Below are 12,815 nucleotides of genomic sequence, written 5' to 3'. Positions count from 1 at the left end.
TGTGGTGACCCCATCGGTGGAGTGTCTTTATTGGATGATTGATTTTGCTGTCCTAGATTCTTCCTTTTCCTCACTTCCCCTAATGTTTCTAACACATGTTAACTCTGTACTACCTTCTTTTTTCCTAGGAAATTACAATGGATGAATGAAGTCTTATTGACACTGAAAACCAAAGTAAAAAACTAGTATGGTTTCACGTAAGGGAGTATGAAGCAGGGACTGCTGACGGGTAGAGGGTTTCTTTTAGAGATGACACTAATGTTCCAAAATTAGGTGGTGGTGATGGCTGCACAACTCTGTGAATATACTCAATAATACTGAACTATGCATTTTTAAAAAGACAGTTATACGGTATGTGAATTAAACACAATACAGCTGTTGAGAGAGAGAAAGACAGACAGATGGAACATTACATTTGAAATGACCCAGAGGTCCTAGTCACCTTCCCTTCTCCACCTGTTAACTCCCTACGTATTATCCCACAATCCCATTTTGAAAATATCATCTACAAGCCCAAGACTTCTGAATTTCCAGCTCCATCTTCTCCACTCAGCTCCAGCCTACTCAACATCTCCATTTGGAAGTCTAACGGGCATCTCCAACTCAACACAGTTAAGACAGGACTTGAGTCCCCTTTGCAACCTGAATCTCTTCTTCCTCTGTACCTTCGCATCTCAGTAACATACCACCATCCACAAAGTTTATGAAAGTCCAATAAACCATGAGATTGAATAGCAAAAAAAAAAAAATGTTTTAAACAATCAAATCATCAACTTGTAAATGAGCTTAACCAACATCTTTGAGGTATCTTAATTTTAACACATAAAGATAGGCACAGTTTACAATGACAACCACATCATTTCTATTATCATTTTTAACGCAAAAATAATTTTCCCAAATAACCCCTGTGCTAGATGGCAAGAAAAATTCAAGTGACAAAAATCAATATAGGGAGTTGAGAGAAAGACCTATTTAACAGATCTCTTTTAGAATAAGAATAAAGAATTAAAAGAATTGCTGTCAGCCAACAGATGGCTAACAGCGCATTTTCAGAACCTCTTAAACACCCACCAAGCACTCATGTAACAAGAAATGCAAACAGCAGTCCTGCTCTCTCTCCATAAACCCTACCTCAGGTCATTTCAAACCCTCCAGTGGCTCCTCCCCTACTGCCCACCCCTCACCCCCACCCTAAGATGCCAGAGTGTCCAATGTTTACATAGGTTCGGTGGTCCCTTTCCCCCTTTTCCAAGAATTTTCACTGTAACTAATAAATGATGAAACAAAACTCTTTTTCTTTCAAACAGATACTCTTCACATATTCATTTCCATAAATTCTAAGATCCTTTTCCTAATATTTCGACTATTTTTCTAATATTTTGTTAGACTCACTTTGAGTTGGAAGTATATGAACCTGCTAATTGAAAACACTTTCAAAAACTTTAATTAAAAAAAATTGTTTTTAAATCAAACTTTGGATCCTAACCCAAATTAATAGAAATAAGTGAAGCTGAGCCTTCAGTAAGTGCTTGCAGCTGACTTGCAAAGCATGTACAAGCTAAATGAAGTGTTTATGACAACTACAAAAAATTGTATTTTACATTGTTTTAATTTCTAATTTACTCCAAAATAAAGTCTCCTCTCTCCTTAAATTTCCATTGTTGCTTAGGTACCAATTCCAATTATTTTAAAAATCTGTTGGTCCCAACTGTTTCTGAAATGTTTGACAAATATCTATGTCATTTAGTATAAAATTACTCATATATATATTTTTTCCACAGAAACTGTCCTGTCCTCTGAGGCTTATCTTCCAAATCTATAAAATGGGGATAATGACATCTACCTCCCAAGGTTATCGAGTATCAAATGAGGTTAGCTATGAGGGCCCTCAATAAATTATAATGCATCATATGTTAGGAAAATGGAAATGCATGCTGAATGCCCAATTAGCAGTCCTTAGATGCAGTATTCAGTGTTCACAAGTGCTTAACCCTTTTACTTGTAAAAATGATAATGTTGTTGATAGAATGTATGTCAGTCCTAGTATCCTGGTAAATTTATATGTTCTTTTCATTTAGCCTGTCCTGATATTTTCAATCCTTTTTTCTTTTAGAATGTGGAAAACATAATTAAATACACTTTCCTGGGTATGAACACCTTGTGATTTTCTGCTCTCTTGGCACTTTTTAATTCTGTTATGATAACATTTTTCACACCTCCTACCTGGCCCACTAGACCCATCTTGAGTACTGATTTATCAAGAACGGTCGTGTTCTCTACCAATTTTCAGACTTCACACACAAGAATGGTATTCACAGCTATACAAGTGAAAATTTACCACATGAAGTACTCCATTTTTTTTTTTTTAGAAACTCGATACCAAAGAAGTTATCAACTTTATGAGGAAAAACATTTCAAAGCTTATACGACTCACTAACAACACGTTAACCCTTCTCTGTGCTTGTGAAATGTGCTTGACAATTTATTGCTTTAATAGTGTAGTTTCAGTTATTTATCTTAAGCTAAAAGACACTTATCCATGGCTTTGCCAATGAGAAAAGGAATTATAAACCAGAATTTCCCAAAATGCATCCCAAAGGAAACATGCTCTAGGAAAAAAAAAGTCTCTACAGTCCAATAAATATGTAAATGTCACATCCTATTTCACCCTCTTAGAAACTCAAAATGGCCCTTGGCATATGTAGTTAGTAACTTCTTTATAGGTATATGGGCGCTATATTACTCTTCCAATTTCCTCTGTGTTTAAAATATTTTATAACAAAAATATCTGCATCTCTACTTTGATTAATAAGTGGAATTTCCCAAAGTTGATTAACCACTGAATCCTTTACCCCCCCTCTGGACATCTCCCTCACAGTAGAAGCAAGTAGATATGAGTCTGGAGATACACTTTGGGCTACCCATTCTCATCTACCCAAAGAACAAAGAATGACTCCTTCACCAAACAAAAGTCCAAGTCCAAGACACCAACGCACAGGAGTGGGAAGGGCAAACCCCCACCTCAGAGGTTCTCAGCTGCATGTAAGCTAAAGTTGGAAGGTGACATCACTTTATTTCCACAGCAGCTTATAGAAAAACAGATTCAATGTGTGTGGTAAGCCTTTCTTACCTACCCTTTTGGATAATAGCCAGGTTTTCTCCAACACAAGAGCTAGAGATCTGAACAGACTGATGAACATAAGAGATAAAATGTCTCTGTCTTTTTTGCACAGGTAGATAAATGACTCACAGCTTCCTGAGCTGAAAGGGAAGATTAAAGCTCACCACATATTATGATGGAACACCACAGAGTTCAGATGAATGAAGTCATTTCAGGAAGCAGCTCTCTGAAATACCTTGGTAGAATGAACAAGGAAGAGGTTGCAACAATCAAAATAACTGTAGGATTTGGGATTCTTGCACAAAATTTTACAAATGATTCCTTTCTGGAACCAAAATAAATAAACTACCAACCATGTCTAATTTCAGGAGGCCTCTGGGCCATATTCAATAACAATAGCCAATGATGGAATAATATTATCCCAGTTTTATAGATGATAACACAGAAGCATAGAGACAGTAAGTAACTTGATAAGGCCATACCACTAGCAAGTGGAAAAGCCAGAATTTGAATCCAGAATTGTGCGATACTGCGTCTTGATCTACAGAGAGGTAATGTGGGGTGGGGGATGGCAGGAAGGATCATCTGCTTTGACCCAAGCCTGTTCTCTCCCATCTTACTAACATGCTCACAATAAAGGTTACATTAATGGACTAAAATTATCCTATTTGCAGGTTTTATCGGCTTTTTTCAGGCTACAGTTACTTTTTAACACATTAACTGCCATGTGAGTTGTATCTAACTCACGCTACTTTTGAGCCCAAGGCCTCATGAAACATCTGAAGACTCAATTCTCTGAAACAAATTCAATAAGCACATCATGAGTTACATACAACTCAATTGGCATGCAGTGTAAAAACTGATTCTAGTGCTGTGTGGGTTGCATATAACTTATGCACAGAAAATAATAAAAAAATAACAAATTGTTCACTAAATTAGAAAGGATCCTTTTGTTTTCAAAGTTTTTATTCTGTTTTTGTAATAAAATACCATGGCCCCAGGGAAAATTTTTTCTTCTACTGTGGCAGTCAATGTGTTAAAAACTGAATTTAATTTAAAATGTAGAAGCATTTTTGACATTCACTTATTTCAACTAGCCATCTCCAATTAGTGTGAATCAGGGAGATCTGACTTTCATTTAACCTTCCATTATGACAAGAACATAAAGAAAGGAAGCGTGTCACTGGTAACCACTGTGTGCCGCACAGAGACAAGGCACTTTAAGTCAGCCCTCCTGGAGCCCTTCTGTGCTCCTCAAGGCTCCACAGTGTTCTGCAACATGAACAAACCCCTCTTGTATGTTACCGCAAAGCTCTGACCCCAAAATTACAGACCCTCCTTTAAAACTCTAGAGTCAAGCCTGTTTCCTACATATAAATTATAACACTGAATTTTCCAAAACAGAGTCTTCAATGAAGAATTTAATCACTTTAATTCCTCTAACACATATTTCAGGGTTATATTCTATTCCATTTCCTCTAGTAAATAAGAGCAACTAGGGTTATCTCCCAAATTTAGTGATCTAAACTCATCTTTTGACCAGCTCTTCAGGAATTACCTCCTGGCCAAATCACAGAATCTTCATATGGACTATTTGGCTACAATTGTTTTAAAGATACATTTCAAAAATACATCCCAAATTGTGGTTACCAAGTAAGGTCTCTGGGCAGATTTAATCTTGATCTTTTTAGGTATAAAGGGGAAAAGAACTTCATATCTCTTTATAGGCAACTTGGCAGGAATGTGCGAGCCGGTGGGCTCCCTGGAAGTGGAAGTCATGCTATTTACTGCTGTTTCCCACCTGTGTATCAGCAGCCTGGTAAACAGTGACCCTCAATACACATCTCACCACTGTGGAAATGAGTAGAAGCATAGACAACAAACACAAAGAAAATCATCCTTATTTCAACAGCATAGATTTGGCTAGGCCAGAAGGTTGGTTATAAGGGTCTCCAAGTATGCTCAGATGTTTCAGAAAGCCTGAGGGAAATCATGATTTACCTTAAGATGAGACAGCACAGGGCAACTGAAAGGTCAGGTTTGCTTGACTTTAGCAAACATTACGTCAAGTCATTGTGACGAGACTGGTTGCTTCATGTGTCACACACTGAAGAGAGGAGGAAAAGGTACCCATTCCTTTCCCCTCCAAGGCCCCTTGATGTGGAAGGACATATTATTCTGATCAGGACAAATTTACCAATGAATAGGGCTCCAGAATCTTAAAAGCTCAAACACACACAGGGCTGTGGCTCACTCTGGCTCCTTCTTACTAAGAGGCAGGGGCTAGGACAGGGCTTGGTTTCTCAATCTTTCTCTTCTTTTCTCTAATGCTTGTGTCATGTTTGTGTTATGGGGCACTCCACGATCAACAAGCGGTAAAATTTTGGTGAAGAAAAAGAAGCCCTAGTTAAGGTTGACTTTTAATGACATCTCCTAGGCAAGTTTACTACGTGCACCACACCAGGGATTATGGGCACTTGCTTCACGAAGAAATGGGGCTCTTTTCCCATTTGTTGTCATCCTCTGAGTACACATGTCCCCTGGGAACCTCACAGGGAGGGGGATTGGCCCAAGCAGGATTCACAGGGGATCCCGCCCATCACAAACCACAGCCACATGTAAGGCCACCTTTACCCGAGGTATTTTACAAAGGACAAGCATTCCAAAAATAGAAATTAGTAAGCAGGGAGTGATAGATCACTTCAGAAAATTGTGATTTTTCTATCCACAACTCTGACCGCTGAGCTGTAGATCATTCCTGAGCACAAGAAACTAACCCAGAAAGGAGGGCAACAGTTGGCAGACCGGAGCACCAATCCTGGCCCCACCTAACTTGCCGGCAGCCCAAGCCGGACAAGGCATTCCACCTTGCATAGTGTCAGTGCGCTCAGTGGTCAAATGAGGGTATTAGATTACTAGATAATCTCTGTTTCCCTTCCAACTCTGGCAGTCTACGATTCAATGAATGACAACTTTGTCTGGTATCTTAAGCATATGCCTCTTGCTCGAGCCAACACAGACCATTTGCAAGACACATACTTGTTAGAAATTGGAATTCAGTGTTTGCTGCACAGTCCCTGCCAAAGGCTTCTTAAAGTCATCTGATATTCAAAAGATAGTCTAATAGATGTGTTAACCATCCCTGAAGAGCTGGCACATAGGAAGCAGACTCTATTGGATTAATATTTATTGAGCACTGGAAGTAGGAACTTTGACATATATTATCTCATTTAAAAGCCTTTCTTCCCAAGTTTTTCAATAGATGAAATCTTGGTAGAACTTCTAGCAGTCTTTTGTGGCCAGGTTTTTCCTACATTTATTTTACCAGCACGTTACCCATCTCTCAGGTTCTTGTGTTCATATCCCTGAACTGTTAGCACTGCAGAGCAGTCTGGGCCCTGATATCTCAGGCCACTGCTGTTTTCCCTTCACCGAATGACAACTTACTACTGAATCCTTCCTGTGCTTGAAAAAGCGCCCTTTTTGTTGTTGTTTGTTTTTTAATTAAACTCTAGTTGAAGATACTGTTTACTGTGCTACTCAGTATACCTTATACAAGGGCCCAGGAGATTAATTGGGGGCCGGGGGGGTTGTGTGTGTGTGTGTGTGTGTATGTGCAGGAATCTTACCACTGCAAATAAATGTGTAAGCTTTCTTTCATCAGAAATTGAAAACCATGTAATACAAAGTTTCTCTTGTCTCATTTAAAGCCTAAATCAGTTGTCCACTAGAGTAATGAAGCAATACATTTCATATACTTAGTAGCTTCTCTATTTCCTCAGCCATCCCAAATCCTGCTGGAAATACACGGGCATATAAATTCCAAATAAATATAGGGAGATTCCAGTTCAGTGATTAAAGCATAGGCTATGGATGCAAACCCACGCTTTCCACTTGTGACCATGCGTGCTGAAGTATGACATTTCACCTCTCAGTCAGCATCCTCAGTTGGAGAATCAGAGCCATACTGACTCCCAAGTAATAAATTCTCATCAGATCCTTTTGATATAGATTCCTTTTTCATAAGTATTCAACAAATATTCATTTGTATGAATATTATTCTGGAGCCCAAATTGTCATAGATTTCATTCTCATTCTTTTGTCGATTTTATTATTTAATTTTTTTTTCTCTAACCCACTGAACCATGATGTTTTCACCATCCCTTGCCCCCCTCCTATCCTCACTTTTCTTACATCCCACAGTCCATCATCATAGCCACAGCTTCCCAACTCCCTCAACAATAAGCCCCTCTCTTTCTTTCCATTGCTCACCCACCTGGCTATACCCCACCCCTGCTGAATTCAGTTCTCCTCTTTCTCTACAAGAGGCAATGCAGTATAATGCATAAGGCTGATAGCTCTGCAGTTAGACTGCCCAGCGTTTGAGCCCCTGCTCTGCCACAGAACAGCTGTGTGTCTTTATGGAAGTTGCTTATCCCTTCTGTAAAATAAGGCTGATAACAATAATGCCTGACTCATGGATATGTAATGAAGTTTAAATGAGAATACACACTTTGACTAGTGCTGGCCATGGGAAGCCCTCAATAAATTTAGCTAGGATTGTTTTTATCATCACTCTATGCAAGAGTCAATGGAATAAAGTCAGGGAAAATCACACACACACGCACAAACTGCTTGCACTGTAAATGTAAAACCACAAACCTCAGGTGGGTACTTGATACTGCTGGCAACTCTGTCATCACCTAGTACATGTGCTCTCCTATTCTCCCACGACACTATTTCATGCCTTCAGCTCTCACTTCAAACCTCCCTCACCCTCAGCTGATGCCCTTCTCTCCTGCTGCATAGGGAAGATAGAAGCCATCAGACAAGTACCGTCAGCTGACCATCATCCAGTATAGAAAACATACCCACATCTGGCCTCGTTTTCACCCTTCTCTCGAGTTCAATGAAAGAAATGTCCGAAAGGCCAACCCTCTCTACTTGGGTTCCAGGTCCCCTCCCTTTAGCTTTCAAGCACTTTCCTCCTGCAGTTTTCCTCTTCTCTCTGCATGGAGGTTCCTTCCTAACATGACCCCCAATGATACTCACCTCCCAGTGTTCATGCCCTGGTATAATTCCCTCCCCTGAAGTGTGGATGGAACCTGTGACTCACCTCTTACCAACAGAGTATGTCAAAGATGCTGGAGGATTCCTTCTGTGATTACTGCATTATGGAAGTCTCCACCTTGCTGGCAGGCAGGCCCTGAGAGTCTCCTTGCCAGCTGCATGAAGTAAGAGGCCATGTTGAGGAGGCCCACGTGACAAAGAACTAAGGGAAGTGGGCGTGGGGGAACAGCGGCTCTACAAGCTAACAGCAGGCTCCAGGCAAGAGCCAGCAAGACGCTGGGACCCACACTCCAACAGATGCAAGGAATGAATACTGCCAACAACTGAGTAAGCCTGAAGTGAATTCTTCCATCGTTAAGCCCCCAGATGAGAACTCAACCCACCTAACACCTTGATTGTAGCCTGTGAGACTCTTAGCAGCAGACCTAATTAAGCTAAGCCTAGACTCCTAACCCATAGAAACTGTGAGAACTGTTAGAAGGCAAAAAGTTTGTAGTACTTTGTTACATGGCAATAGAAAACTAATATACTTGTCCTCTTCCAGATAATTCCCAACATGCTTTAGTCACTACACTAGTCTACTGTATCCCATCTTTTAAAAAAAACCTGGACCATATGCCTTCCAGCTACTCCCCCTCCTCTCTGTTCTCCTTTCCAACAAAACTTGTCAAAAGGAATTTTTCATATGTGTCCCCTATGTCCTCACCTCCCACTGGATGCTTAGCCCACTCTGGGCACATCATTGAAATTTCTTGTGTCAAAGATGGTAGGAAATTCCATATTATCTAATCCAAATGAACAAGTCTCTCTCCTTTCCTTATCCAATATTCCAGGAGCATTCAACACAGTTCACTACTCCCCACTTTTTGGAAGTATTTCTTCTCTTGGCTTACTGGACTTTACATTTTCTAGTTTTCCTTCCTTCTACTTACCTGGCTGCTACTTCTCAACCGTTTTAGCTGGCTTTTCCTCCTACACCCAAACCCAAGTAGCCCAAAGTCTGGCCCAAGGCTCTCCTCTCTTGGCCCATGGCACTCTCTTTGCAGTCCCCAAGCTTCATATGACATCAACATGCTGATGACTCCCAAGTTCCTCTCTCCAGGCTTGACCTCTCCCCTTAGCCCCTACATCCATCCACCTAACTGCAACCTCCACCTGGATGTCTGATCACCATCTCAGACTTCCCAAGTACAAAACAGAACACTTGATATTTGCTTTCCCAGTTTTCCGAGTCTCAGCAAATGGCACATCTAACCAACCTGCACATCACGGCCTCATCCTGGGTTCCTCCCTTTCCTTCATGCCTCATCACCCAATCCATCAAGCAGTTCTTGCACATCGATCCTCACAATAGATTCTGAATATGCTCCTTCCTAACTCCACTCCTGCTAACCTCAAACTCCAGCTTGCCTTCCCCCCTCCCTTCCCCCCTGAAGCAGGGACAGCACCCAGCTGGTCTCCCTGCTTGTGCTGCTGTCCTCTGGGCTCCACACAGCACAGTCTTTTGAAAAAAACAAAGACGTATGCCTTTGCTGCTTAAAACCTTCCAAAGACTTCACACTATACTTTCAAAAGGCCTACCAGGCTCTGTGTTGCTGGCGCCTACCCGCCTTTTTGACACATCTCATACCTACCAAGTTCCAGCCACACTCACCTTTTTCTCCTTCCTACCTCAAGACTTGCAATTGCTACTTCCTCTGCCTGGAAAGATCTTCCAAAGCTAAGTGTCTCAGATCTCAGATCAACATCCCCTCCTCAGAGAGGTCTTCCCCCATAGTAGCTTTCTCCTCTTCCTCTGAGACTTAAGATATCATTGTTTCGTTCACAGGATGCATCACAACCTGAAGTGTCACGCTTGCTTGCTTATTTATTTGTTTAATTGTTGCTCTGATGCCTCTCACTAGATGTGAGCACCAGGAAGGTGTGTCCACTGCTGTGTTCTACAATAGCACTGGCACATAACAAGTGCTTAATAAATATTTATTGAATAAATGAATACATGAATAGATGTAAGACGTTAACATTCTTATATACATTATAATAAAGTTATCCTGTTATATTCAACTAGAAAATCTCTTCAGATGCAGTGTCTTTAAAATGGTAAAAAAATAAAATATTAATAAAAGAATACCTCAAACTATGCAGTATACTGTATAAGTTTCTGAAAAGTTGTAGGCAAGCCAAAGTGTTATAAAATGAAGCCCATTTTGAAAGAATGTAAAAGAAATTTGTTTGGAGATGTGAAAAATCTTTTTTGATAATGTGAATTATCACACCTGAATTATTCTGTTTTTATAGATTTGGGTTTTTTCCTACATTGGGTTTGCTTTGATCACGGAGCATAGATCATTTATGAATGTTTCTATCACAAGTTGTACAAAATCACTATTCAAACCACAAGACACATTTTCAGTATTTCTGGACAAAAATGCCAAGGAGTCACTACTTCTGTTATTCAATGTCACTATCACCATGTGACTTAATTTCAAACCCAGCTATGTCCTGTAGCCATACAATGCAGGCTTTTCAGCAGATCATGGTAATGAGTGTAGTCACGGTTTGGATTTCAACAAGCAGCTGTCAAAAACTATCACCCCAAATGTCTATTTGCTGAAAATTTCTCACTCCCAGAGCTGATACTTCCAGGGTGGTCTAGGAAGGAAATCTGTACCCATATCTACTCTGGGGCTATTCTAATTGCTGATGCTTTAACACTTCTTTGGAAATACAATTTCAAGTTTTGAGGAGGTCACCTTTTTTGTCTGAGCCCCCAAAGATTTGTCTCTATCTATTAAACTCATTTGTCTATGTATTTTTTCTTCCTGAAATGCCAATGCCATCCGAAAACTCCAGCAAATAGTTATTCGGTTGATTTTAAGAACCATTCGACAAAAATCACTCACTCCATCGCTTACCACTTGCTGCCCTCAAAACTTCTTAGCAACATGCACCGTGCACGAACCTCAACGTGGTTTGCTTTGTCCAATCGCATGCCTGAAAGCCCAACCAGTCAGTTGTGTAATAATAAACCCCTTATCTCCTGAAGATACACAAACGGAAAGATCTCTCGGTGCTTCAGTGCACAGGGGGACTTCGCTAGAATTCTCAGCAGAAATTCACATCCATTTTAAATGCCAAATTCCCCCGCCCTTTATTTTTCTGATTCCCTCTTTTTTTCTCAATTGCAATTTTGAGGAAGGAAAACCTCACATGCTAAATGATGTCGAGTTTAAACACGGGAGGGCGAGGGGCAATGCCAAAGGCTGCTAGCAAAATGCATGTAGAAACCAAGGGCTTGGTTATCGCCGTACTGGGTTTACCGGTTCTCTCACAAGCGCCTGTGATGGAAACTCATCAACAATTGTTCTTGGGTGGAAGAAGGGTCTGAGAAATTGACAAGAAAAGCTGCTTTCTAGTTTCAATAAGCTCGAATAGCCCTCAAAATAAGGAGAAGAGGACAGTCCTGCTTCCTTGGGGAAGAATAAAATCTCACTCCCCCCTCCCTCGTCAGTGCCCCCTCCCTCGTCAGTCCCCACCAGGCACAAACCGGCGCCTACCTCGTCCGATCTCCAAGTTCCCCACCCCGCCGGGGAGAAGCGTCCTTTTCCGGCACCCACACCAGGCATCAAACCCGACCCGGCCTTTGAGGAAAGGGGGAGCGGTCGCCTCGGAGAGGTGCAGGGGGCCCGAGGCGCAAGCAAATCAACAGTTCCCTCGCCTTGCCCAGCGCTGCCGCAGGCGCCGCCGGACACACCCCTCCCGGCCCGGTCTCCCTGGGTCGCCCGTCCCCGGCCACAGCCGGGCGCCTCGCCCCGGGGCCCGGGGCAGTTCTCCTCCCCGGGCAGGCGGGTTCCACGCGCAGCACCGCGCCCAGCACGCACCTTCAACGCGCCCCGGGCCGGGCCCTTGGGGACCGCACGGCCGGGGCCGAGGGGCACGAAACGCTCCTCGCCATCCTCGTCGTCGTCGTCGCCGTCCACCACCTCGACGACCACCTCCTCGTCCTCGTCTTCCTCGTCGTCATCCTCCTCCTCCGCGCCCCCTCGGGGCTTCTCTTCCACCCGCCCGAGCCCCCGCCGCCGCCTGCTCCCGCCCTCCTCGTCCTCGTCTTCCTCCCCGAGAAGCAGCAGCACCGGCGACGAGGCGGCGGCGGCGGCCCCGGCGGCCCGAGGGGGGCCGGTCCCAGCGCCGCGCGGCGGCGGCAGCGGCGGCCTCCAGCTCTCCCGGGCGGGGGCGGGAGCCGAAGCCGGGCCCGGGGCATGGGGCGGGAGCGCGGGCAGGCAGGCTTCCTTGGCGGGCGCGGACGCGGGCCCGGCCGGCTGCAGCGCGGCGCCCCCCCGGCGGCTGCCCAGGCTGGAGCGCTTGGCTAGACGCCGCGCCTGCATGCCTGCGCGCGGGGCCGCGGGCCGCGGAGCCGGAGAGTTTGTCACCTCCTCTTCCTCCTCTTCCTCTGCCGGCGGCCGCTGTGGCCGCAGGCGCCCGGGGCGCGGGGCTGCCAGGGGCTGCAGGAGCCGCCCGCCCGGACTTGCAGCTGCCACTGGCTGCAGAGGCGCGGGCGCCGCCTTCGCTGGACCGGCCCGCGGGGACGCCGGCGGCCGGCGGCTACGGCGGGGCGGCGCGGCGG

At 43.7% G+C, this 12,815-nt stretch overlaps 1 protein-coding gene across 1 annotated transcript in view; it reads right to left on the bottom strand.

Annotated features, from left to right (window-relative positions):
- The window catches only part of ZNF704 (zinc finger protein 704), a 218,221-nt gene extending 205,645 nt beyond the window's left edge, over window positions 1-12,576 (bottom strand). The window contains exon 1 of the mRNA XM_045561438.1: window positions 12,073-12,576. Coding sequence (XP_045417394.1) covers window positions 12,073-12,576 — 504 coding nt within the window. The remainder of the gene's footprint in view (window positions 1-12,072) is intronic.
- Window positions 12,577-12,815: the final 239 nt, after the last annotated feature.

Source organism: Lemur catta, chromosome 9 (genome assembly GCF_020740605.2).
Source record: "Lemur catta isolate mLemCat1 chromosome 9, mLemCat1.pri, whole genome shotgun sequence".
Classification (NCBI taxonomy): Eukaryota; Metazoa; Chordata; class Mammalia; order Primates; family Lemuridae; genus Lemur; species Lemur catta.
The sequence above is the reverse complement of the archived record's forward strand: the minus strand, read 5'-3'. Positions and strand labels throughout refer to the sequence as shown.